Genomic DNA, 24788 nt, shown 5'->3' with positions numbered 1-24788 from the left:
GTAAGACTGAAGCAATTGCCAAGAAGGAAATTCTGTCATTAATTATTATCATTTTAAAATGACACTACCAATAACAGTGATAATAAAATCTCACCTGTTTTTCTTTTATTGCTCATGAAAGCAGCATGTCTCAGTAAAATTGAGATATTTAATCTGGACATTCCCATGGTGTTAATAATTTTCTATAAGTACTTGAAGAGATAAACGTGGCGCCTTCAGGAAGTTGTACCCAAGAATGAAGCAGACATGTGGAGATCAACACTTCTCCTGATATCATTGCCTATCAGTGTTTTTGAGGTGTTGCCTTTAAATGCATCTGCTAGTGTGAATCAGGTTGTGAATTAAACTCGTTACAAGCTCACAATTTTACAAATTGTTTAAAAGTAAAAATCTGGTATTTAGCAAATAAAAAACAGGGAATGTTTAGTTTGATTTATTGACGAACTGAGGGAAAAAATGTGATGTCTCTTTTTAAACAGTGTATGTACATATCTGAACTGTATACAATTAAATGTAGAAACCTAAGGTGACTCGTCATCTCAGTGCTTGTTGTTGTGTTTGACAGAAAGGTTTTGATGTTTTCAATGCCTTGGATCTGATGGAGAATAAGGTGTTTCTGGAGAAGTTGAAGTTCGGCATAGGAGATGGAAATCTGCAGTATTACCTCTACAATTGGAAATGTCCCCCTATGGATCCTGATAAGGTCAGCAGCATCTTAATAATAATTAATATTTGTACTTTCATGATTTATTCTCTCCCTCACTGCCTCAATGTCCTGGTTGTTCTTTCTTGTGTTTTCATTTATTCTTTCACTAGATTTCCTATCTCACTTCCTTCCATCTTCCCCTTTTTGTGCTTCTTCTTTCCTTGTGTCCTATATCTTCTTTTCTTTTCTGCTTTATTTTCCTTTGTTGTCTTTGTTTCTTGCTTCCTTCAGACCGCCGCCTGTAGGATTGGCTAACTCAGTTTCTTTGTGAACTTTTGTATTTTATGTTATAAACTGAACACAGAAACTAAAACTAATGATGCACACGACTATGAACTGTTCCACAAGGATGATGCATTGAATCTGAAAACAATTAAAGGTTTTACTAAGTTTTAAGGTTAACGTTATTAAGAGTTCCATTGTATTTATTGACATCAGATCTTTTCAGTGTTGGTTAGTTTGTTTGTTAAGTGAATAAATGTAGTGTTAGAGCTCATCTAATAATCTGCTGATGCTCGTCTTTCAGGTCGGTCTCGTCCTTCAGTAGCGGCTCGTTTCACTGCTGCTCCACAAACAAGCGTCGTTACCTTCAGCTTCTGGATTCTCCTCACTTGGACCTGCGGGTCGCCCGAGCTCAACAGTGACATCTTCCACAAGTCACCCAACCTCGTGACCGGGCGGTGGTCTCATTAAGAACTCCTGCAGTCCACTGGGAGGTGAAAACTCTTCAATCATCATCCTGAATGTGAAGTCATGCTATGCCTGAGATATCCTTACAGTTACAGTGCTGTTGACATGCGCTCCCGCTCCTAAAACACGACGCTCGGACGTTCCAGAGGATGCCTTGGCATTGTGAATTTTGTTTCTATTTCTTCATTCAAGATCACAACATGCTCCTTTGAGATTTTTAAGATTACACACATTTCATGCAATAAAACTTTAGAAATAAAACACAATGCATCCATTCTTAACTTGAACAGAACTGCATTTTATTAGATTCTGCAAAACAACTTTTAAGCATTATAAACAACGTTCATGAAAGAAGAAATGCCATAAAGATACAGATGAAAACTAATGTTTTATCACAAAACTGTAAAAAGATCAGATCAATTAATTGAAAGCTCAACTTTTATCAAAACTGATATGGTTAAAGCTGTTTTGATGGCTGTCAAAGTTCCAACAATATGCAAACAAAATAAAACAACAGAAGAAACAGGTGAAGATCTTTCATTTCTGTTTCTTCAGTTTTGTTTTTCTTTTCTTATCGGGGTTTGGAACAATTCTCTTTACTTTCAAAGGCCGCAGAGTGCAGGATAAGGCAGAGTCTGTGATTTCAGATTCAATCTCCAGTTTCCGTTTTTGTGCTCTTCTCCCACCTTCCTCCTCCTTCCCCTCCTCCATCTGCTCCTCTCCCTCCTCTTCCTCTTCCAGGTCAGCCGTGAGTTCAGCTGGCACTGCAGCTGCTTCATCTGTCAGCCAATCAACTTCCAGTGAAGGCACTCTGGGTATAATGGCATCCACCGTGTCTCTGAACATCTCCTGGTCTTCAGAAGAACACCGCCTGAACCCCAGAGAGAGGACGCTTTTGAGCCCCAGGAGCTCCGCCACGCTCTCGCTCAGGTGGGGCACCTGGCAGGCCGGCACGCCTCTCGTTGCGCTCAGAGCGATCAGGTGGTTCGTCATGAGCTGCGGTCTGACAGACTTACAAACAAGCAGCAGCCGGAGCTGGTTCCTCTCTAGTGCCTTGGTGACCTCGTTGATGCCGATGGCCAGCTGCCGTCTGGCCGCCGTATCTTTCCAGCCGTTTCTGGTCGGGTTGGGCCCCTGCGCCTCCTCACTCGCCTGGGGAACAGGCTCCGCAGCAACATCTGGTTTATTCTCCTTCTTTTTCCTCCACTGGTGAGGCATTTTCACCTCTTCCTTCTTCAGGCCTGTGGCAATTATTTTGTCCTTTAAAGTTCTCAGGATGAAATCCTTGTCTTTCGGTAAAAGTGGGCTCCATTTTGCACTGAAGGGTGACGTAAAGGAGGCCTTACTTCGGACCTGCTTTTTGAGAGCTTTCTTAGATGGTTTTGCTGCAGATGTCATGGCTCATCTAGATCACAAAACAAGAAAAATCAACTTAACACAGAAACTTTCCTGTATTTTCAGCAACATTCCTCACTATGATCTTTATGTAATGTTTTGAGGCTGTCTCTGGATTCCTAATTATATTTTTGGTCTTATTTCGTCTTATTTCTCAACCATTGCTGATTTGCTCCTAATTAAATGAATCCATTCTTTCCTCAACCTGTATAATTTTATCTGTTCCCATGACAGTAACACAAATTTGATGAATAAGCCTCTCCTGTTTCAAAACGAGGTTTCTTTTGCACCAGGAGTCATTAAAACTCATAAAGTTTGTGGCCATCTTTGCTTTGAGGCCATCAAGGCAGTTTGACTAGATAGATAAATAAATCTGACTGTCATCTAGATAGATAGAACATAATATATAAGAGTTTATATTTTTTCTGTTTCTGTGACCTGACTCGGATAAATAGTTCTCTGAAATTTCAACTTAAATGCCACATGTCTGAACAGAACAAAATAAAATAAAGTTAATCGGTATATATATACATATATATATGTGTATAGTAAATCTTTCTTGGGTTTTGTAACTGCAGGCTTCAGTGTCAGACAGCTGTTATTGAGAAAACCATAAGTTATTTTATATAAACTTATTGCTCAACAATTTTATATTAAACGTCATTTCGTTACTGATCCTGTGTAGGAACAATATATACAATTTATCGTTATAAAAATGTCCTATTGTCTTTGTTGAGGTTTGTTACTGCAGGCTTCAGAAGCTGTAATTCTGAGACAGTTTTAAAATGGGTTTATATCGACATATTTCTGATTTAAATAAACTAACGTTACCTTTCGCTGTCCTTTCACACGTTAACAATATAAAACACATAAAAGAAGTATGTTACTGTTTTAAACATACCTGCATTTATGTCGTCACGCTTAGTTTATCTTTATTTTTTTAATGTTGGATTCGTGTCTTCAGTCCTGCACGGGCTCACAGGGCGCTGCCATCTTGTTTGAATTTAAAAGTTTACAGTCAGAAACAGCGCCCACTAGCGTCATGGTGGCAGCATGACAATTACTGATAAGTCGAGCAGACAAGACTCTGGAGCATTATTGTCAAGGTTTTACACACCAAATCAAATAAACCGGGGCAGCAATTATTCAGGATTCATGTTTGGTGGGAGAAGAGGGGGTGCACTAACATTAGCCTTTTCCATAAAATAATTATTTTAGCTATTTTCTTCTGAGTTCCAACCAAGGGGCACACTTTGGCACGCCCTATTTAAATTTCTACAGAAATGTTCTAGCTGGGGCCTGCCATAGCAATGCATAGCAGAGCAGTGCATTAACTTGAGAACTGTAGACCAAACCTTCAGTGCAGTGCAGGTTTTATCTGCACTGCGAATCTATCAGGATCTTGATAGATAACCTGCAATTTTGATAGGTTTTATCAAGATTGCACTGTAAGTTAGACAGACTTACCATGAGTTTATTTAAACTGCCAAGATCAAACACACACATATGGTCATCCATACAGAGAAAATATCTAAGTAAGGAAGGAAGTGCAAGAAAAATCTCAAAGAAATCACAGGAAGAAATATTCTATCCTGTCCATTTCCTAACTGCCTGATCCCTTTGGTAGTCCTTCACTGAAAATCTTGAATCGCTCTTAGTCTGATCCCTCCCCAATGGCATCCTGTCCCGAGAAACCTCACTAAAGGCTGAACCTCAAGACAAAATCTCCATCTGGTTCATAGGGATACTCAAACCCCTCCACCACGTTAAGGTGGCGATTCTGCGGAGGGGTCACCAGCCGATCGCGATGGATGTTTAATCCAAGGGATCCCCCATCCTGAGCAAGCACAAGGCAACAGTGGAGAGGATAACTCCCTTTAAAAGGAAGAAACCTCCAGCAGAACCAGGCTCAGGATGAACAGCCATCTGCCGAGGCTGACTGGCTTCAAGAGGGCAAAAATAAAAAACACACACACAAAAAGAAACACATTAAAACAAAGCTGTAACAGAATCTCTGAAAGAAGAAAAACACAGTTTTGACACCAGCCACCAGCCACTGATGAGATCCAGGCTCCGACACCAGCTACTGGCGAGGCCAAGGCTCCGACACCAGACACTGGCGAGGCCAAGGCTCCGACACCAGTAACCAGCCACTGGAGAGTCCAAAGCACTGACACCAGCCACTGCCAAAGCCCAGACTCTGACACCAGCCACCAACCACTGGCGATTTCCAGACTCTGACACCAGCCACCAGAGACTGGCGTGGTCCAGACTCTGACACCAGCCACCAGAGACTGGCGTGGTCCAGACTCTGACACCAGCCACCAGAGACTGGCGAGGCTAAGGCACTGAAACCAGCCACCAGCGAGGCCCAGACACCGACACCAGCCACCAGAGACTGGCGAGGTCCAGACTCTGACACCAGCCACCAGAGGCTAGCGAGGCCCAGACACCGACACCAGCCACCAGAGGCTAGCGAGGTCCAGACACTGACAGAAGACACCAGAGACTAGCAAGGCCCAGACTCTGACACCAGCCACCTGAGGCTAGCGAGGTCCAGACTCTGACACCAGCCACCAGAGACTGCCGAGGTCCAGAGACCGACAGCAGCCACCAGCCTTTGGCGAGGACCAGACTCTGACACCAGCCACCAGAGGCTAGCGAGGCCCAGACACTGACACCAGCCACCAGCCATTGGCGAGGCCCAGACTCTGACACCAGCCACCAGAGGCTAGCGAGGCCAAGACTCTGACACCAGCCACCAGAGGCTAGCGAGGCCCAGGCTCTGACACCAGCCACCAGAGGCTAGCGAGGCCCAGACACCGACACCAGCCACCAGAGACTGGCGAGGCCCAGACTCTGACACCAGCCACCAGAGGCTAGCGAGGCCCAGACACCGACACCAGCCACCAGAGGCTAGCGAGGTCCAGACTCTGACACCAGCCACCAGAGGCTAGCGAGGCCCAGACACTGACACCAGCCACCAGAGGCTAGCGAGGTCCAGACTCTGACACCAGCCACCAGAGGCTAGCGAGGCCCAGACACCGACACCAGCCACCAGAGGCTAGCGAGGTCCAGACTCTGACACCAGCCACCAGAGGCTAGCGAGGCCCAGACACTGACACCAGCCACCAGAGGCTAGCGAGGTCCAGACTCTGACACCAGCCACCAGAGGCTAGCGAGGCCCAGACTCTGACACCAGCCACCAGAGACTAGCGAGGCCCAGGCTCTGACACCAGCCACCGCTTCCCAGATTCTGACAGCAGCTAGTTGCTGTGAGAACAGTGTTTCTCTCTGTAAATTAATATTTTTGCTAAATTAAATAAACATTAAACAAATACAATACATATATGAAAGACGGTGTCCTCTTCATGCAGCACGTTCTCCATGCACTCTAAAGTTATAGAGGCATGTGTAGTCTGGATGGCCCCAGTTGCTGTTCACCTGTAGGCTCACATGGGTGAAGGAGTCAGTTTTATAATCCTGTGAGCCAAGAGAGATACAAATTATTAGGGTTAGATTAATAATCCACAGCTACAACTAGACAAGACGATGGAAACATAGGAGATCTGAATAAAGTGAATGGAAGCCTAGTTCAACTGTCCTTAATGTAAATATATTTTGCATAGATTTTTGAAGATACCATGGAATTATACTAATATCTTCCTAACCAGAAAACAAAATGTTATCCAGTAACACTGGGGTTTATTTTCATTTGTTTCTTATCGTGAGGCAACAAAAACGACTGTTTTGTGATAACAGATTGATTACCAATATTTATAACAGGTTCAGTCACTCTGGGCTTCTGTAAGAACTGTTGTATTTGGTTAATAAAACATTAATTTGACATTTTTACAGGAATTTTGAAGGTTTGTATCCTGCTGCCATCTTCTTCATATTGGAAAGCTCCCAAGAAACTCTCCTCATCGTTTATGTCCTTCTTTCCCTGAGAGAAAATTAGATAGAAATGCAGTTCATTATCCTGTTCTTTGTATATATGTGAGAAAGTTAGTTGGTGTATCTAAAAACATCGTATGCTGAGATAAGCAGAAAATTCATTTGTGCAAACAGAAAGTTTGCATGAGATCAGGTGATATGTTATTAAATCATTGCTAACACTTTTTAAAGCCCCTTCATCCACAGTATAGGTGGATGCATATGTGATACATGTGGTGTTGCTTGACTTACATAGACAGAGAATTCCCTCGGAGCACTGGAGACTGTGGAAGATGGGGATATCATTTTAGGAATATGACCCAGCGACACATGAGAGACAGTGGCTTTGTGGGACAGTTGGACGGATAAACGTCCTGGGAATCCTGCAAAGGCCCAGCATTGTCCAGGATTCAGATGAGTTCTTCCCTGAAGACAGAGTATAAAACAAAGTTTAGGTGGGGTACCAAGACTAAGAGAAAAGGAAATCGTAAAGTATTTTATCAAAAAGAAACACCACTTTGCCTAATATTCATTTAATGTTCTGAGTGTTGTACAGACCTGAATGACAATGTTTGGGCCTATAGGTTCTTCTTGTAAAGGCATCCCAAAGAATCTACATGGTCTGTTGCTCTTAAATGCTCCTGAGGTCATCGTGTGCACAAGTCTGGCACCTGCACAAAAAACAGAAATAGTGAGTTAAGAAACCTTAATACTGAAAATTTGTAATCTGGTTTATGATCGTTTTTCTAATAGCTCACCTTGAGACTCCAGAGCAAAGTTGGGCAACAGATCCGCTGGTGGTAGAAGGTAGTCGAGTTTCTGCATCATCTCCTGCAGATCTTCGTGGAAACCCTCTGGGAGCTTTTCTTGATCCTTATCCAGAGACAGAAAGTTTGTCACAACATTGAAATTAACAGCTTGTTCTCAAGTTTGTTCAGGATATTTAAATCAGAGTTAAGATTAGGAAGAGAAAACCTACCATCTCCACTGGAGTTACTAAAACTATTGACTCTGAAGGTCTTAAGTGCAGAGCAGAAAATATGCAGCTACATCCTGATGAACATGAGCAGAAGATGACAGTCAGTGACATAATATAGAAGATACAGACTTTCTACAAACTTTCAAACTGTTTGTTTGTGGAAGGAGAGTATTTACCAGACAAGAGCAAGATGACAAAGATGATCCCATTACGTTGTAACGGACTGATAATCCCATCTTTTACAGTGAAAAGCTTATCATTCTCTTGGTGGTTATCTTGCATTTTACTGCAAACTGGGCGTCTTTTTGTCCTACTCCTGGCACAAGATGGAAAAAATACAAGTGTTAAAATATGTGCATTGACCAGCAGATGACTGTTAAACTTAAGAGCTAAAAAAAAGCTTATATATTATACCTGACTCTCGTCTCTCGATAGGAAATTGTTGGTTTCCCATTAGAGTCGTAGTATCCATTATTCATTAAACGAAGGCTTCGTTTCAATGGAGCTGCACAAAAAGAGAAAAAACAAAGACATGGAAGAGGGGTTGCTGACTGACACAAAGCATCTTAAATACACACACACATTGTACATACACATACAGTATGTATATATATATATATATATATATATATATATATATATATATATATATATATATATATATATATATATATACACTATATATAGATAGATAGATAGATAGATAGATAGATAGATAGATAGATAGATAGATAGATATAGATAACTGGGACAACTTCGCTGAAACAAGTTGTTTGAGCTTTCACGGTGTCCGTAGTTCTGTAGATGAACGCTCTGAACAAGCGCGTGCTTGTTACGCGCGTGCTTGTTATGAGCGCTGGGGGAACCGTATCTGATGGGGAAACGCGAATTGACGTAACACCTGTTGAGGTGGGTCAGGTTTGCCCTGTGTATTGTCTTGAAGGCTTGGCACCTGGTTAAACTGTGGAACAAATTGGTTTCCCCCAAACATGCAGAAGTTTGTTATTTTGAAGCTATTTTATGTATTTTATTCGGTCTGATAACTAATTGCAAAGAAAAAAATGTTAAGGAGAAGTATTTTTGCAAAGCATGTTCACTAGTCTAAGGTTAATTATTTAAGTGCTGAAGTCCTTAAACATTGCAATTTAGCAAATTGTTAATATTGAGTACAGTCTGGGGCGTGGGGGCTTCGCCCAGGACGCCAGACAGGTGAGGATCGCCCCAGGACAGAAGGCCAACTTTGTAACGGTCTTTACAAAGTCAGTTACAAAGTCATATTTCAGGCCAGATCACTAGCTGATCAGATTATTAATCTCTTATTACAGTGAATTTAATATGTAAAGTGAGAAAACCATAAACTGGCTTTAAAATATGTGAAACCTCTTACTATTTTGATGCTGTTTTCATGTTTACTCAGTGAAGTTGTCAAATATGCAAAAAAAAAAAAAAAAGGTGCTAGAAGCACAACTGAGACTTTTGATATTTGCCTCAAAAGTAACTAAAATGATTTGAGCTCAAAAACAGATTACTCACAACCTTAAACAGAAAATGGGTTTGCATTTTCTGTTGATTCACCTCCTCAATTGCTGAGGTGCATTTGTGTGTTTTATATATGGCTTCTTAGAGTTGGGACACTCATGTTTCATGACTTATACAGGCAGAAAAATATTTTGGAGCACTGCAGATTGAGTCAATTGGGGGGGAAATCTTGTGACTATGAGCCAAGGACACATGAGTAATGGAGACTCAAAAGTAACTAAAATTATTTGATGTTGTGCTAAAAAACAGATTACTCACAGCCTATCGTGTATAAACTATCTCTAACATTGCCATCACAATTTCCTCAGAAATCTTACACAAAAATTAGATCTGGTTTCTTTGTCACTAAATTAAAAAACAAAGAACTTACTTTTACCGTGTTCCACCATGGTTTAGTTGAGCTATCAGGTCTTCGAAATCTGACTTTCTCCTTGAACTGAATTGCAACAAAAGTGAGAAATCTGAGTGGAACTCGTCTCTTATTGACAAAAGCTCCAAAAGCGCCTGATGACACATCAGCCTATGTGACATCACAATATTAAACAGAGGCTTTCCGCATATAATTAACTGCTGGACTTCATGAGAATGTTTTAAAACTAATTTTAGATCATCTTACAGCAAAAATTAATTCAACTCTTATGCTGTCAAATGAATGTATCTTTCTTCAAATCAGACAAAAATGGTTTGTCCTAAGTTTGTGTAGCAACAATTTTTGTTTGTGCTGCTATCATTTTAAAGACATTAAGAAATATTTCCAGAGGTCACAAAAGGTCAATCTGCCCAACCCACCTTCTGCAAATCAAACAAAATCAATGTCAATCAACCTGACTACTTTTAGTCAGTTTGATTTTGTAAAAAGGGGGCAGTGAGCGGCTGGTTGACCTCTGACCTTTAAACTTTCTTTAATATCGTCAAAGCCAAAGCAGCACAAACAAAAATGTTTGCTGCACAAATGCAGTCGAGTTGATTGATAACCAATTTTTTCTGATTTGCAGAAGGTGGGAGAGGTCAGTCCCATACTTATTTGGAAATGGTGGCGCTATTTCCTATATTATTCATAGTTTCAATTATTTTTCCTTTGAAATGTTGTTGATTTCCAGTCATGATTAAAAGATAATAATGAGGGGCGTGCTGTGGTGGCGTAGTGGTTAGCGCGACCCATATTTGGAGGCCTTGAGTCCTCGATGGCTGTCACGGGTTCGACTCCCGGACCAGACGATATTTGCTGCATGTCTTCTCCCTTCTTCTTCCCCGTTTCCTGTCAGCCCACTGTCACATAAGGGACACTAGAGCCCACAATAGACCCCCTGGAAGGGGTAAAAAAAAAGATAATAATGAAACAAAATATATTTGTAAATATATTGATTGTACTCAATCAATATATTTATCTTGTTATTGATTGATTCATTGATTAATGAGTTACATTAATAATAACATTTATTTTATTATTAGTGTGCTACTGCAAATTAGTTTGTAATGAAAATGCGTTACATTGATAAGTTGATAAATTAGTTCATAGTAAACCAATTGTATGACTAAATTCATGCGTAGAATGGCAAAAAAAAATGTTGAAATTCAATCAGTGTGGCATATGTATTACAAATGGTCTTTATATTTGCAGAAACATGACCGAGTGAGCAGTCTTAGCAACTAACTATCTTTAACACGCTTCTCTCCTGTTACCATGACAACAAGAATTCAGGCTGTTAGAAAGTAAAAACGCTGAGCGCATCAACTCTTTGTTCCGGTAGAAAACTTTCGTCTTTGTAAGTAATTATGCGTTTTAAAGACACTTGAACATGTGTTGTTTTTTTCTTTCTCTGGTAAAATATGGAGCAGTGCACATTCTCTTTGACTGTAGCTTAAGATGAGTGTTTTAACTTGTAATATATTGTGTCTTTCTGTTATGTGTCCGTTACAGGAACGTTTTGAGTGTACGAAGATGAACTAACGTATTTTCTTTGCTATATTTCAGTTACAAATGCGAGTGTAGAATTAAGATATGCATTTTTCGTTCTGATCTGTCACAAAAACATTTAACTATTTTTTTAGCTTATGTTGTATTTCGGTTACCAAATTTATTTATTTATTTATGTATTTATTTATTTTTTAAAAGATCTGTTTTAAAAAATCTTTAATTGCAAATTGTCCCCATCTGCTCACACTATTTAACCTTCCTGAGGGCACCCTGTCCTGGCACATGCGCATTTAAGTCGATTATGTTGAACAATTATTATTGTGGGATGGTTATGAAAATCTGATTAGATATGCAGTTTGCCTTCGTGGCTGGTTAAAGGTCCGATGATTAATTGTGTTTAACGTCACCCAAATTCAAAAGTAAAAGTAGGGTGGTTATATTTTCTGTTTTTACACAGTTATTAAAGTTTGAATTAAATTGCATTAAACCCTGTTTAACTTCAATTGTTTTATTTGATCCACTCGCTTTCGTCGTCATGTTTCCTTGTGCTTGTGTTTGCTGTGTGACCTCCAGCCAATCAGCTCTGAGCTCTTCAGCCCCTTCACTCTCCTCCTCCTCTAACCTCGACAGGCCGCTGCTACTTATCTGGCTCATAAATATCACATCGCTCAGCTGTGTTGCAATTACAGCAGCTACTCACGAAGTGACCGAATAAAAACCTCCGGCTGTGATTCGTCCTGCACCAGCCAACATGTCCGTCGAGGTAAAACCCGCTCTTTCTCTGACTGCATTTAATTGATGTGTAAGGTGCGTTCAATTGCTGTTCTGCCATGTAGCTGCTGCTTATTTCCATTCTGACAGCGATAGCTTTATGTCGCTATAGCTCAGTGTAAGGGAAATAATGTCTGATCTGCTCGTGTGCTGGTTCTGAGGTCCTGACGCTGCAGCTGGATTTATTGCCCTCAAAACTGCTTGAGCTAAAAGGAAAACCTTACTACAACATGCAAGTCCTCTGTTTGTCATGGTTTCAGGAGTATTAGTGGGGGTTATATTTCTCCTTAAAAGGGGCACCATAATTATCTGTTCTGCCATGTCCCGGATCTTTTGTAAAGCAGATTATTCAAGCAAGCACAAAAGCATCAGAGGCCTGAATAGAAAGCCCTTTGTTTAACTCCTACTTGTGCAACAATCAGTTTCCCTCACTTTGCCTTGTGGCTTGACTACAAATCCGTGTTGGCTGTTGCTCATTAGCATGCACATTTCTACATCCTGTGCTCCTTCTCGGTACACTCACAGATTGCTCTGATTTGACGATTTATGAAATATGAAATATTTCCCTGTTTTTCCCATGTTCTGAATGACCTCTCTGAACTGTCTGTGGATCTGCAGGAAGAGTTCAAGAAAGTGGCAGACCAGGTGAAGAATATGAAAACGAAGCCTACAGATGACGAGATACTGATCCTGTACAGTCTGTATAAACAGGCCATGGTTGGAGACGTTAACATAGGTATGCGACTTAGTTTATGTGCGCTAAATAAACATTTTCTTCAATGCTTTTCCTTTGTTTCCTTTAGACAAGCCAGGGCTAACTGACCTAAAAGGAAAAGCAAAGTGGGACGCTTGGGAATCCAGGAAAGGTAACGTGTATTTGTGTTGGTCCATCCATTAAAAATGCAGTGATGTGTGTAGTTGTAATACAGTAAAATGTGAAAAGGTTCAAGAATACTTATGCAAGGTAGAATTGGAAACCTATCTGGTTGCAAATGCTTCAACGGAAATAAACTGCTACACATTTTGTTTTCGGTGCAACTAATTTGTCTCTCCTCTGGTTCAGGAATGTCCAAAACTGACGCGATGGCTGCCTATATCAAGCATGCTAAGGAGCTTTTCAGCAAATATGGGGTGTAAACTTTGCAAGAATCTAATAAAGCTTGACTAATGCAAAAAAAAAAAAGAAAAGAAGACTTTACTAAATAATTTACTGAAACAGCTATTGTTTGCCTTCTGTTTTTAGAGGCAGTAATTATTCCTTAATTTGTGTTTTTTTTCTCTTTTACATTATTTTACTGCAAACTAATACAATTGATAAACTACTATGCATCTTTAAAGGTCATATCTTTGCTGATTGTGATGTACTTTAATACACTGCATTAATTTGTAACCTGGATTAAAACGAAGCAGGAAAAACACTATTAAATGTTAACATAAATGGAAATTAAATTCATCTTTGGTCTTTTTGTGATTTTCTTTTCACTGCATAAACTATTTGAGTGTTAATGGAATTGATTTTTTTTTTCGCTAGATGAGCACAAGAAGCATCAACTCAGCTACACTGTCTGATCTTGTTATAGGTGATATAGTTAAAGTTTCTCAGCTCTCACTGTTAAATCAGAATACAGAGGAAGAATAGAAAAAAATGGAGAAATAATTAGTACTTGCATTGGCATCTAATAACTTGGAATATTTTTATGCATATATTTTGAGTATTTAGAAATATTCCACATACATGAAAGTATTAACCATTTCTGCTTTCAGTTACAGAACATAAAATCTTCTTGAAATGTCCTGCCAAGCCAGCAGAGTTTTTATATTTTCTGCATGAATAAAATCACCTGCAATGTGGTTTGACACAACTTCAGTGGGGATCCAAACTTTGTCAGTTTGGTTGAAAAAAACAAGGGCGCTGACATGAGCAGCTGCCTTCATACTATACTAGTCCCATCAATTTGGTCTTACATTTATTTGTGTTAATCTGGTACTCATTCTGAGATTTAAGAACAACCAAGCCAAAAGTGACTGCATATGTAAATGTATAATTTTATCATGGTCTAATTTTTTTTATCCATGTTTTGACTCCAATTTGGCTTTTGTTTTAGACCATTAATTGTAATGTATTAGGTTATACTTACTGCTCATATTTAATAAAAAAAAAAAAGGTCAAACCCAAAGTGTAAAGTCTCGTCAACAAGCGCATGCGCACCAGTGATAGCAAGAGCTGTCACTGATAGTGGGACTTCCGGCTCATTTTTGGGATTCAATCATTTGACTCATCTTACCGAGAGTTCTGGCTTTATTCTCGTCCCTTGCAGCTCTTAACCTTGCATTACTTCTGGTTTAATAATTACCTCAAGTTTTGATCCGACCACTATGCTTGCATATTTATGTATAATATTATTTACAAGAATTACATATTTTTAATATGAACGTTTGGGTACGATATTTTTTAAGCCATGCATACTTCTAAGCAGTGTGACTAATATATTATCTAATTTATAAACAGCATCTTCTATATTCACTTTGAGTTAATTCTTGTATGTATGCTTTGAAAAGGCAGCTGGCTGATTGGCAGCAGCGGAGTTTTGAGTTGCGTCTCATCGTTCCTTTCAGTGAGCAGGCTGACAGAATCGGCTCAGTTGCGCTAGGCACACCGTTAGTTGGCTCGGAGAGTGAGTGGGGTAAAGGTGAACGCTGTCTGGAGCCGCAGCCGCAGCAGCTGCAGACAACAACAACACAGCGAGGTCCTTTCACTCGGTCAGCCGTCGACAGGAACCAAATGCCCGGCATCGATGCTGTAAAATAAAGTCAACGCATCCCGGAGAAGCTAAGCTAGCAGTAAGTTTCCTGTTCAGACTTATCGTCGCTAACTGCACTAGCTGCGAAATAACGTAGCATTAGCCCTCCTTCAGGACTGACCGTCTGATCCTGGTTAGTGACGTTGCTCCAATAACAACCGAAATAACAAGTTTTTCATGGATTTTTTCTGAACATCAAGGCTAAATTTTGCAACTTATTTGATTAGCTGGTTTGCTTATACCTACATTTACTGACCAAAGACAAGTGGATACATTTAATTTTAAGAAGTGGTGCAATTGATAAAGATGCATCGATTAGGCTTTTCCAGTACCGATTTTTGACCTGGCGATACTCATTCTGATCAGAATAATTTAATATTTCCAAAAAGTTCAACACATCAATCCAACATAAAATAAAGGAATTACAGGTGTTTATCTACATTCAGAGAGACCCCAGTCCAGGATTCAAACCAAGGACTGTCTTGCTGTGCTACTAACTTTGCCACAGAGCAGTTCTTATGAAGGATATTATAGATAATAATTATAACAAAAAAAAAAATACAAATAGTCTGAAATGAGCTAACCATAACAGCAGCTTCTTTATTCTTTGGAGTTTCTAATTTGGAGATCTTTTTGGGTGATTGACGTACATCGTGTTTCCAGTAGGGTTACACAATATATTGGCTATTTTTTAAAATATTGAATAGGGGCCAACATTTTCACATCGGTGCATCCCTAGTTTCCAGGTCTCCCGCTGATGTTGCAGGAAGTCAGTGCTGTTTACTGTCATCCATTTACTCCAGTGGGAAAAAACAAGTTTATCTTTGTTAGAGTATAATGTTAATTCTTGTTACAGAGAGAAGAAATGGCCAGTCGATTGGCAGGTACTCTGCCTGAGCGGACCTTTCAGTACCAGAACAGTCTGCCTCCCCTGCCTGTACCTCTGCTAGACGGAAGCCTTTCTAAGTACCTGGATGCAGGTAGGATGGCTGTGCTCTCCAGATTACTTTTTTAATACATAACATATAAACAGGGAAGAGAATAATGAATATAGTTTTATATATCTCATTTGACTGAAATGTATTTACAACTGCAGGTATCATTAGTTACTTGTTTGTGCTGTAAAATTATACTATGTGCCTGTAAAACACACACTTCCCCTTGAAGAGCTATAAAGGTAGAGCAGTTGCTTTATGAAGTGCACTAACATGAACTAAAATAAACAAAGTGATATTATTAAGACTGTAGAAACACACCCAGTAGACACAGCTGGTGAAAGGCATTATATGCAAAGTCATAGTGCACACAGCGAAAACATTATGCAACATTGAAATCCAGTGAGTGACTGATATGCCAGTCAGAGAGGGTGTGGGTGCTAAAATTGAATTAAGTGTATCAAAAATAACTACTAATTTATAGAAAAGTATAATGATATTTATCAGTCTCCTCTACCTCTGTGACAAAGGTGAAAATATATCTGTTCCCAGTTTTCCATGAGTTAGTGGTAGCTTATCAGCAGGTTAATGTGTGGACTTACTGTCCTGCATGGACACCCTGTTTAAAAAGAGACATAATTATCAGGTCCTTCTTGTTTCCTCCACTGTCCAAATACAAACTCAGGTGAACAAATGACCTTGTGTAATTAGTTATGAAGCAAATACTAATCCTAAACTCAGATGCTCAGTTAAAAAAAAGTGTTGGTTTTGGGTTTTTTTTAATCGTGTTATTACTGTTTTCTTTTTCATTTCTCTCTCAGTTCATCCATTTGCATCAGAAGCAGAGTTCAAAGCTACAGTGGAGATTGTGAGGAAATTCAGAGAAGGAGTTGGAAAAGAGCTACACCAGAAACTGCTGCAGAGAGCCAAAGAAAGGAGGAACTGGGTCTGTAGCTGAACATAGCCTCATAACATACTGTAACTTCTTCTTTACTAAGAAGAGAGCTAGCAATGTGTGTACTCTTCCTCAGCTGGAGGAGTGGTGGTTAGACACAGCCTACCTGGAGGTCCGAATCCCCTCTCAGCTGAATGTAAACTTTGGAGGTCCTGGGCCGTACTTGGAGCATTTATGGCCTCCTGCTGAAGGAAGTTCTCTGCAGAGGACCAGTATTATAACATGGCACACGCTGCAGTACTGGGACCTGCTCCGCACGTAAGGCATGCTCACACATACACTCGTTTTTTTTGGTTTAGTGTTGAGAACGTTTTCTGCTCAGATATTTGTCTTCACTCCCTCTCCTTCAGGGAGAGACTCGCTCCCCAGAAAGCTGGGAAAACCCCGTTGGACATGGATCAGTTCAGGATGCTCTACTGCACCTGCAAGGTTCCTGGAGTGAAGAAGGACACCATTCGTAACTACTTCAAGACAGGTGCAGCTCTGCAGCTTTCAGACACATCGGTAACCTTTGACCCTTGTCTTCACCGCTCGTTTCATTATGTTTCTCAGTGAGCGAGGGGCCGTGTCCTTCCCACCTGGTGGTGATGTGCCGCGGACGGATTTTTACTTTTGATGCACTGTTTGATGGACAGATCCTCAGTCCTCCAGAGCTCCTCAGGTGGGAAGCAAACACAGACCGCCAGGCACAGATCTTCCATCAAACCCAACAACATTTATTAACTTCTTTTGATTTTTGAACCGTTTATTTGGTTATTTAATGTCACTACAATCTGAAAATTGTTACCCTGGCACGTTTTTTTGCATCTCATTGATTTTAAAATACTTTAAGTACTTCTTGTCTTGAATAAATTCATTGAATAATTATGTTTCAGTTTAGGATAGAAGAAAATCAACCTTTTTCTAAATTTATTCCCTCGTTTTAACCTCAGATTATTCTTTATTCTGAGTTTTTCAGCAACACAAAATTCAAAGCTCCGTTATGAAATGAACAGATTTAAAATGGGTGAATCTAAGTTGATTGTGAATATGTTCCTGGTTATGCGTAGGCAGCTGATCTTCGTGAAGGAGCGCTGTGAAGGAGAGCCAGAGGGAGACGGAGTTTCTGCTCTCACATCCGATGAGCGGACTCGCTGGGCGAAGGTTCGCCTCCTGGTTGTTAAAGAGACAATAACTTAAACAACATTATGGGTCATCACTCTAAAATCTTATGTTACCAAAGCGTCACCGAGGATCAGTATTTCCTGTGTTTATTTTTAGGCAAGAGAGCATCTAATCAGCATCGATCCGCACAATAAGACGATTCTGGAGACCATTCAGAGCAGCCTGTTTGTCATCTCTCTGGACGAATCCAAACCCTACTCGACTCCAGAGAACTACACAAATGTCTGAGATGCTCAAATCTCAGTTATTTCCTAACAACAAGGAAAGAGATTTGAGTTTTCTGTTTTCTGTGCAGCTGACGGCGGCGGCGCTTACAGGCAACCCGACCATCCGCTGGGGGGATAAATCCTACAACTCAATCGCTTTTGCAGACGGCACTTTTGGATCCACCTGTGATGTAGGTTTTCATGCTTGGTTCTTTTTTAGAAGTTTAAATGCACAGTTTCCACACAGTCTGCAATTTAGTTTATGTGTGATCTGGGCCTGGCTAAAAATGGAAAATAAGAGTATGAAAACATTTATTTCTAGACTTTTGTTGCCTGTACCTTTCTTTAAACTTTTATCCATCCCTCCTCTGAAAGCAGAGCTGATAAATGGATGGATGAGGGGACAGAGAGATTGATGGATGAATAAATGCATGCATGGGACAGAGATGAATGAAGGGCCGGACGGATAGGGGGAAGTTGGATAGATTTGGTAAAAGAATCGCTGAACAAACAGTTTAATGGATTTTATCTGACTTCTGATCTCTATAAATTGACTGAACTGTTGTTTATTTTAAAGATATCTGGAACGGTTTTAAAGGGGCAGCATTATGTGTTTTCCATTTTATAGCACAATTAAGTGACTATGTTACGTTCAGTTGTTAAGTATATAAAATGCTATATGTATCAAACATGACTTAAAATAAATTCTACTTTGTAAATTAACTCTTTAAAATTGGGCCTCTATCTCTTTAAAAGCTCCTACTCTTTCTGAAACTCCACCTTCAGGAAGTTGTCTCCTCTATTAACCCTTTAATAATGTTTTACCAGCGTTGCACTCATGAGCTCAGCAGGTGTGCAGTTCCACCAGGTGTTTGCTAATTGCTGCTGGCTAGTCTGAAGGAGCTGAGTGGGAGAATTGTGGTAGATGGGTGCTTTGTGAGACGAAAGCTCTGAAGCTGCGTTTCGAGGGCGGGGCTAGGTCTAGCCAGGCGTTTTACAAAGCTGAATGGTTGCCAAGGGAGATTAAAGGATTTCTCAAATATGGATGAAAGAATCAAGGCAACACTCCAGGTTTGTTTTTGATTATGTTATGTAAAAAAAGTCAGTTTTACATGATACTGCCCCTTGAACATGAAGGACATGTTGAAGCCCAGCTGAAGGAAGGTTCCAGGTGTGACTAGTAGATTTATGTCAAATCTTTCCTGTGAACTTGTCTTGCAGCACTCACCATATGATGCGATGGTTCTGGTGTCAATGTGTTGGTATCTTGACCAGCAAATCAGAGCTACAGAGGGACAGTGGAAGGTAAACAGTAACGTTTCTCCTGTTCTGGACATATGAACTCATTCTCTAACTTCTGCTGGTTTGTTTGCTGGTTAGGGCTCAGACACGGTCAGGCAGATCCCCCTCCCTGAGGAGCTGCTGTTTACTCTGGATGAAAAAGCCTACAGTGACATTCATCATGCTAAACAGCAGTATCTGGAGTCTGTGAGCTTTTGGAAAGCCTAATGGGGGGGAAAAGCACTTATTTTATTAAAGAGGAGGATCATTATTAACTCTGGGTTGTTTCAGACCCAGAACCTTCAGATCGTGTGCTACGCCTTCACAGCTTTTGGAAAGTCAGCCATCAAACAGAAGAAGTTGCATCCAGACACTTTTATCCAGCTGGCAATGCAGCTAGCTTACCAAAGATTACACAAGAAGTACGCAAGCGACACTTTGACGATTATTCATTGTATTTCAAACTGAAACCAATTGGACTCTGAATGTGTGCTCGTGTTTTCACCAGACCAGGAAGCTGCTATGAGACGGCAACGACTCGCAGGTTTTACCACGCCAGGACAGAGACTATGCGGCCCTGCACACAGGAGGCTGTGAGCTGGTGCAAGGCCATGATGGACCCTGCATGTGATGTAATTCGACATTTTGCTTTTGTAAAACCAGAGTTTGAGGATTTAACTCTGGGAGGCTCAAGTTGTGGACTGCGGGCCATTTCTAGCCGTCAGAATGATAGTGTGTGGCCCTCTGATCCAGATGAACACTTAAATCTTTCTAGAGTAATGAATTTCCTGCATATGGGGGACTTTAAGAAAAAATTTCTAACAAAAAATCTGATAATGAAATGGAATATTACCCTGTTTCATGCTTTCATTTTCATGTCAGCGTAGAAGTACCACAAACCAATATACAAGACCCTCTTTATGTTTCAACTGTGATTAAAATAATCTCCTTCACAAAAAATGTTGCATGTTTAGCTCATTGTTTTGCAGGTAGAAAATAAGTCAAAAACTTTGCTTTAATTAGAAAAAAGCCAATAAATTTAGACAGCACCGTCCTGCATGTTTTGCTTCCATGCAACTAAATTTCTTATATCTTAAACGATCAAATGTTTTTCTTTGGACTTAAATCATTTTAAGTCCAAAGAAAAACATTTTCTGTTGGGAATAAAACTATTAACCCTATTAAAGAACTGACTACATATTTATATTTCCATATGTTAATAAAAATAATCCTGGAAAAAAATAATGGAACTTCAAAGATGATCAATGATTGGCGTCAGTCTTGATCGCTGCATCTCCAGTTATGACTTTTTCTTCTTTTGGTTTTTATTGTATGTTTTGATGCATTTTTGTTTTTTTATGAAGTGCTTCATAAATAAAACTGGCCTGTTCTCTCCCAGGCGAACGGCAGGAGGACCGCCATGCTCTCAGCTTTTAATAAACACAACAAACTGATGTCCGAGGCTCAAGATGGAAATGGTGAGTTTGTGAAATATTCCTTTATATGTTGCCTGATATTTCTAAATAAATGTAACACTGTTTTTGGCACTGTGGTGATCAAAAGTTTTCATAATTTATTTAAAACATCTTAATGTTTTAAACATTTTAATGATAAATATTGTACATTAGCTTGAATCTGCCAATCTGATCCCTCTATCATTGTTCCTCCATCGTAATAAAAGATAAGTATTTATCACCAAATTGCTCCTGGATAATTGATCAGAGTTACTCTTGGAAGATTTTGTGATTTCATTTCAGTCCTGGTGCTTCCTGCAATATTTTAATTTGTCCTCTGTGGTTTTCTTGAAGAGAAGCCAAGCCAACTTTTAAAAGTCGCCATCTCTAAGTGCTCTGCACTGGTAGCGACTAGATCTTAGATATTAGAAGATATTCTGACTCTTGCTGATGATTCCTGCACAGCCAGAAGCTTTCTTCTCACAGAAATGTAACCTCTTTCCTTCCTTTGAAGTAGACATGGTTGAATAAAAAATTGTTTTAAGCACCAATATCTTTCAAAGCTCTTTTAAATCAGTCAGAGTGACCTAGTAAAGTACGCCACTCTGTTCCATTTTTAATGTTTTTGTCTCATCTGATCATTTCTAAACAGAAATTAGTTACTTATTTCATTATTTTTAGAGTTTGAATCTTTTTTCATGATCAATTTTTGTTTCACTTTCAATTCAGACATTTCCAGAACAGAGAAATGTTCATATTTTAAGTTACTATAATATTTATAAATGCCAATATTTCTCTTCAGTTTCATTTTAAGCGGTGGTCATTGTAACTCCGTAAGACCCTAAGCAGATTAAAACTTCAGAGCAACCAAACTTTAAAAAATAAAATAAAATAAGTGTGACCTTACAGAAGATTGACTAAAACAAAACTGTTGCTTTGTCAGAGGCTGCAACAGGTGAAGGAAGTTGTGTCAAATATTGTCCTGCGGCAAACAGCAGGATGTTTACAGGAACCTTTGCTGAAGTGGTTGCGTTTTTAAGCACAGGACCATAAAGCGCATTTTTTCACAAATTGTTTTATTTTGATCTGAGTCGATGATGAAATCCATCCGCACTTTCTGAAACATGTCTGTGAAACCTCCTGGTGTGTGCTTGTCTCAGTATTTCACATTGTTTGTGTTACTGCCTGCAGGTTTTGACAGACATCTCCTTGGGCTTTATCTCATTGCTAAAGAAGAGGGACGTCCGACCCCTGAGCTGTTCTCTGACCCGCTTTACTCCAGGAGGTACCGCCGGTCACACTTATACATCTTTCTCTCTCGCTGCAGCAGTCGGATGACGTTCCACTGGTTTATAATCAAGAAATGTGTCCCAAAATCAAGCTTTGCTACCTAATAAATAGGTCAAATTTAATTTTAGAGTTTTAGGGTTTCAATGAATTAAAATCGTCCATATCAGGGTGCGGTGGTGGCGCAGTGGTTAAGCACAACCCACATAAGGAGGCCTTAGTCCTCGATGCGGCTGTCGCAGGTTCAATTCCCGGTCCGGTGACCTGTGCTGCATGTCTTCCTCCTCTTTTCTAACTACTTTCCTGTCTTAGCACTTTAAAATAAAGGCCATAAGAGCCAAAAAAACCCTTAAAATTTGTTTACATATCTAATTTAGTAAGGATAAGAAAAATATTGATCATGAGCGCATGCTAAATATTTCTAAATGTTTTTTGCTTGTTGCATTACATAAAACACCAAAATATTTTTTTCATGCATTAAATGCTGCCCTTTTGTCTGGTTTGTAATTTTACACTCAACTTTATTATTTTTTTTCTGACTCTTGTTCTTTGAGAATTCACACATAAATATTATATTGAAATCAAAATCAGGTTGTCTTTTAGAGCTAGAACAAGATTTCAAACTGGATCCTTGGTTGTTGCGTTTGTGTCTGCAGTGGCGGCGGTGGGAACTTTGTTCTGTCGTCCAGTCTGGTGGGCTACACAACAGTAATGGGGGCGGTGGCGCCGATGGTTCACCATGGTTACGGTTTCTTTTACCGCATCAGAGACGACAGGTGAAGATGAAGACTTTTGTTAATTAACTTCCCAAAAGTATTGTAATGTGCTGTTGAAGTTCAAAACTTTGTAAAACTGCCTCTTCTGTGCGTTGTAGCAGCTTCTAATAAAAAAACAACTTTCCATCGTTTAGGATTGTGATCTCCATCACAGCTTGGAAGTCCTGCCATGAGACAGATGCAGCCTCACTCTTTAACGTCTTCTCCAGCTCCATGCATGAGATGCTCCAACTGGCCACCACCTCTCAGCTTTAAGTACTTCTCCAAAACCAGAAGGATCTAATCATTTCTTATTCGTGCACATGCAGCTCAGGCTGAGTTTAAACCGACAGCTAGATCAGCACAAATCGATGCAAAGGAGCAGTCTGCCCTTCTATTGGAGCTCTACTAATTGTAGTATTTTCAAATTTCTTGTAGACATTAATTTCTGTTATAAATTCATATTGTGTGTACATATATTTCTTTGAATTTTCTAGATTTGATGTAAAATTTGTTGATTTGTATTTAATTGTTGCAACAAAAAACATTTGCGGCTTCTACCGACAGACCCTGAATCAGCCTCCATGTTGAAATCAAATTTTCTGAAATATGAAACAGAGTTCTGGCTGTGAAGTGAATAGTATTCACAGAACAGATTCTTTTGTCTAAATATCCCCATTAATGAAGTCCAGCAGCTCATTAAATGAACATAACAATCAGTACTGATACTCACTCTACTCACTCATATAAAGAAATCTAATGGTTTGAGGAGGAGGGCAGCTAAGGCATTCTGGCATTAATGTAAAATGTCTCTCTGCTGATTTGTAGTAAACACTGTATACTGAAATATTTTAAAATATTCATGCCTTAAAATGGACTGTTCCACACCTTTGCCGCCTTTTAATATTCTCAGATCGGTGATTATGCAAGCTGACTCTACCTCTTCATGATAAACAAATGGATTCCTCACCTTTGATCTATGGATGGATTCATTAAATTAATTTTAATTGTGCATTTTCAGTACTGTGGCTATTGTAAGGCTTCACAAACGTTTTGGCTTCCAGTGTTTGGGTGTTGCTGCGTTTAAGAAAATACATAAAAAATGTGGTTTTACAACCTTTTTACCGTGTTAAAACCACAAACTTCAATGTATTTTAGTGGGATTCCCTTTGACAAAGTTATGCATAAATGCAAAGTTAATAATGATAATCGGTTCCCACATTTGTATTTTTGTCAGTACTTAGTTTGTAGAACTTCACTTAAGAACTGAAATTTGGATCATAAAATGTTGCATTTAATCATGAAGAAAAATGAATAAATTATGAAAAATGTTGCCCTGTTTGTTATGAAAAGGCAGTCGGCCCTCTTGATACAAGAGAAAGCTCAGTTTGTTAAGAAATTAATCGTCAGTTGATCTTTAGATTAACTCTTTAATTGATAACTTGTATTCCTAGTTCTGTTATTTTTTTAGCCAAAATCCTTAAGAGGGAACATTCCTGTTGAATGTGAAGGAAGCTCAACGTGTGTCCCGTCTTTCTCACACCACAGCATCACACGTTGAGGGAAGATCATTCTCTACATTACCCTTTCCTTTGTGGAAAGTCCAAGGAGCCATAGGCTGCAAATCCCTGGTCTAGTCTATCACATCCCAGTGAAACATGCTGTAGTTGGTGGTTGAAATGTGAAAAAATCGAAGAATAAGACACTGTGAAGCTACGTTAAGGTGTTTGCTGCCTTCTTTATTGATCTAAAACCTCAACTGCTTTGAACACCAAACAAAAGGCTGAATGTTTCTAAATGGCTACTGACAAATGTCCCAGACTTTTGATTTTAACAGCATTCTTTGTGCTTTTGTAAATGTCATAGCTGATGAATTGTTTCAATTCTGAACACATTTACTGGGGGAAAGGAAAGCTAATTATGTATGCAAACATTGTAATTTGTTGTAAAAAGTCTTTTGAAAAATAAACAAGAGAGAATGATTCGATTTTTTTGTCCCCAAGGTAAACACACAAA

General features: G+C 39.6%; 4 protein-coding genes and 1 long non-coding RNA gene across 5 annotated transcripts; 2 read left to right on the top strand and 3 right to left on the bottom strand.

Moving 5' to 3' along the window:
- Positions 1–1770: 1770 nt before the first annotated feature.
- On the bottom strand, positions 1771–3835 carry LOC114140354 (ribonuclease P protein subunit p38-like). Its single transcript, XM_028010160.1, has 2 exons — positions 3693–3835; positions 1771–2801 (listed from the first exon to the last, which is right to left on the bottom strand). The coding sequence occupies exon 2, from the start codon at positions 2792–2794 to the stop codon at positions 1934–1936; it is 861 nt and encodes a 286-aa protein (XP_027865961.1). The 5' UTR covers positions 2795–2801; positions 3693–3835; the 3' UTR covers positions 1771–1933.
- Positions 3727–7625, bottom strand: LOC114140378 (SUN domain-containing protein 3-like). Its single transcript, XM_028010193.1, has 6 exons — positions 7486–7625; positions 7286–7398; positions 6980–7153; positions 6648–6737; positions 6236–6274; positions 3727–4734 (listed from the first exon to the last, which is right to left on the bottom strand). Exons 1-6 carry the CDS (start codon positions 7553–7555, stop codon positions 4669–4671), a joined length of 552 nt encoding a protein of 183 aa, XP_027865994.1. The 5' UTR covers positions 7556–7625; the 3' UTR covers positions 3727–4668.
- Positions 7626–7706: 81 nt separating this feature from the next.
- LOC114140328 (uncharacterized) lies at positions 7707–8251 on the bottom strand. The gene is made up of 3 exons (XR_003594557.1): positions 8121–8251; positions 7883–8022; positions 7707–7780 (listed from the first exon to the last, which is right to left on the bottom strand). It is a non-coding gene; the product is annotated as an uncharacterized LOC114140328 (long non-coding RNA).
- Positions 8252–11726: 3475 nt separating this feature from the next.
- acbd7 (acyl-CoA binding domain containing 7) lies at positions 11727–13396 on the top strand. The gene is made up of 4 exons (XM_028012233.1): positions 11727–11926; positions 12553–12670; positions 12738–12800; positions 12998–13396. The coding sequence occupies exons 1-4, from the start codon at positions 11915–11917 to the stop codon at positions 13069–13071; spliced, it is 267 nt and encodes an 88-aa protein (XP_027868034.1). The 5' UTR covers positions 11727–11914; the 3' UTR covers positions 13072–13396.
- A 1180-nt stretch (positions 13397–14576) lies between these two features.
- On the top strand, positions 14577–24754 carry crot (carnitine O-octanoyltransferase). The gene is made up of 17 exons (XM_028012232.1): positions 14577–14775; positions 15592–15715; positions 16492–16616; positions 16702–16883; positions 16976–17100; positions 17178–17286; positions 17675–17768; positions 17886–18011; positions 18085–18186; positions 19217–19300; positions 19376–19483; positions 19568–19698; positions 19785–19908; positions 20676–20754; positions 21922–22015; positions 22674–22793; positions 22928–24754. Exons 2-17 carry the CDS (start codon positions 15601–15603, stop codon positions 23046–23048), a joined length of 1839 nt encoding a protein of 612 aa, XP_027868033.1. The 5' UTR covers positions 14577–14775; positions 15592–15600; the 3' UTR covers positions 23049–24754.
- Positions 24755–24788: the final 34 nt, after the last annotated feature.

This window comes from Xiphophorus couchianus, chromosome 3 (genome assembly GCF_001444195.1).
Source record: "Xiphophorus couchianus chromosome 3, X_couchianus-1.0, whole genome shotgun sequence".
NCBI classification, from domain to species: Eukaryota; Metazoa; Chordata; class Actinopteri; order Cyprinodontiformes; family Poeciliidae; genus Xiphophorus; species Xiphophorus couchianus.
This window is presented reverse-complemented; position numbering and strand designations above follow the sequence as displayed.

Coding starts and splice junctions, on each gene's coding strand:
- LOC114140378 (XM_028010193.1), bottom strand. CDS start 7,555: ATGATGCAGAAACTCGACTACCTTCTACCACCAGCGGATCTGTTGCCC. Junction 7,399..7,485: donor CTTTGCTCTGGAGTCTCAAG/GTGAGCTATTAG, acceptor TTTTTTGTGCAG/GTGCCAGACTTGTGCACACG. Junction 6,275..6,647: donor TACAAACCTTCAAAATTCCT/GTAAAAATGTCA, acceptor CTTGGCTCACAG/GATTATAAAACTGACTCCTT.
- acbd7 (XM_028012233.1), top strand. Junction 12,671..12,737: donor GGTTGGAGACGTTAACATAG/GTATGCGACTTA, acceptor TGTTTCCTTTAG/ACAAGCCAGGGCTAACTGAC. Junction 12,801..12,997: donor CGCTTGGGAATCCAGGAAAG/GTAACGTGTATT, acceptor CCTCTGGTTCAG/GAATGTCCAAAACTGACGCG.
- LOC114140354 (XM_028010160.1), bottom strand. CDS start 2,794: ATGACATCTGCAGCAAAACCATCTAAGAAAGCTCTCAAAAAGCAGGTC.
- crot (XM_028012232.1), top strand. CDS start 15,601: ATGGCCAGTCGATTGGCAGGTACTCTGCCTGAGCGGACCTTTCAGTAC. Junction 17,287..17,674: donor AGTCCTCCAGAGCTCCTCAG/GTGGGAAGCAAA, acceptor GGTTATGCGTAG/GCAGCTGATCTTCGTGAAGG. Junction 18,187..19,216: donor CTTTTGGATCCACCTGTGAT/GTAGGTTTTCAT, acceptor CTTGTCTTGCAG/CACTCACCATATGATGCGAT.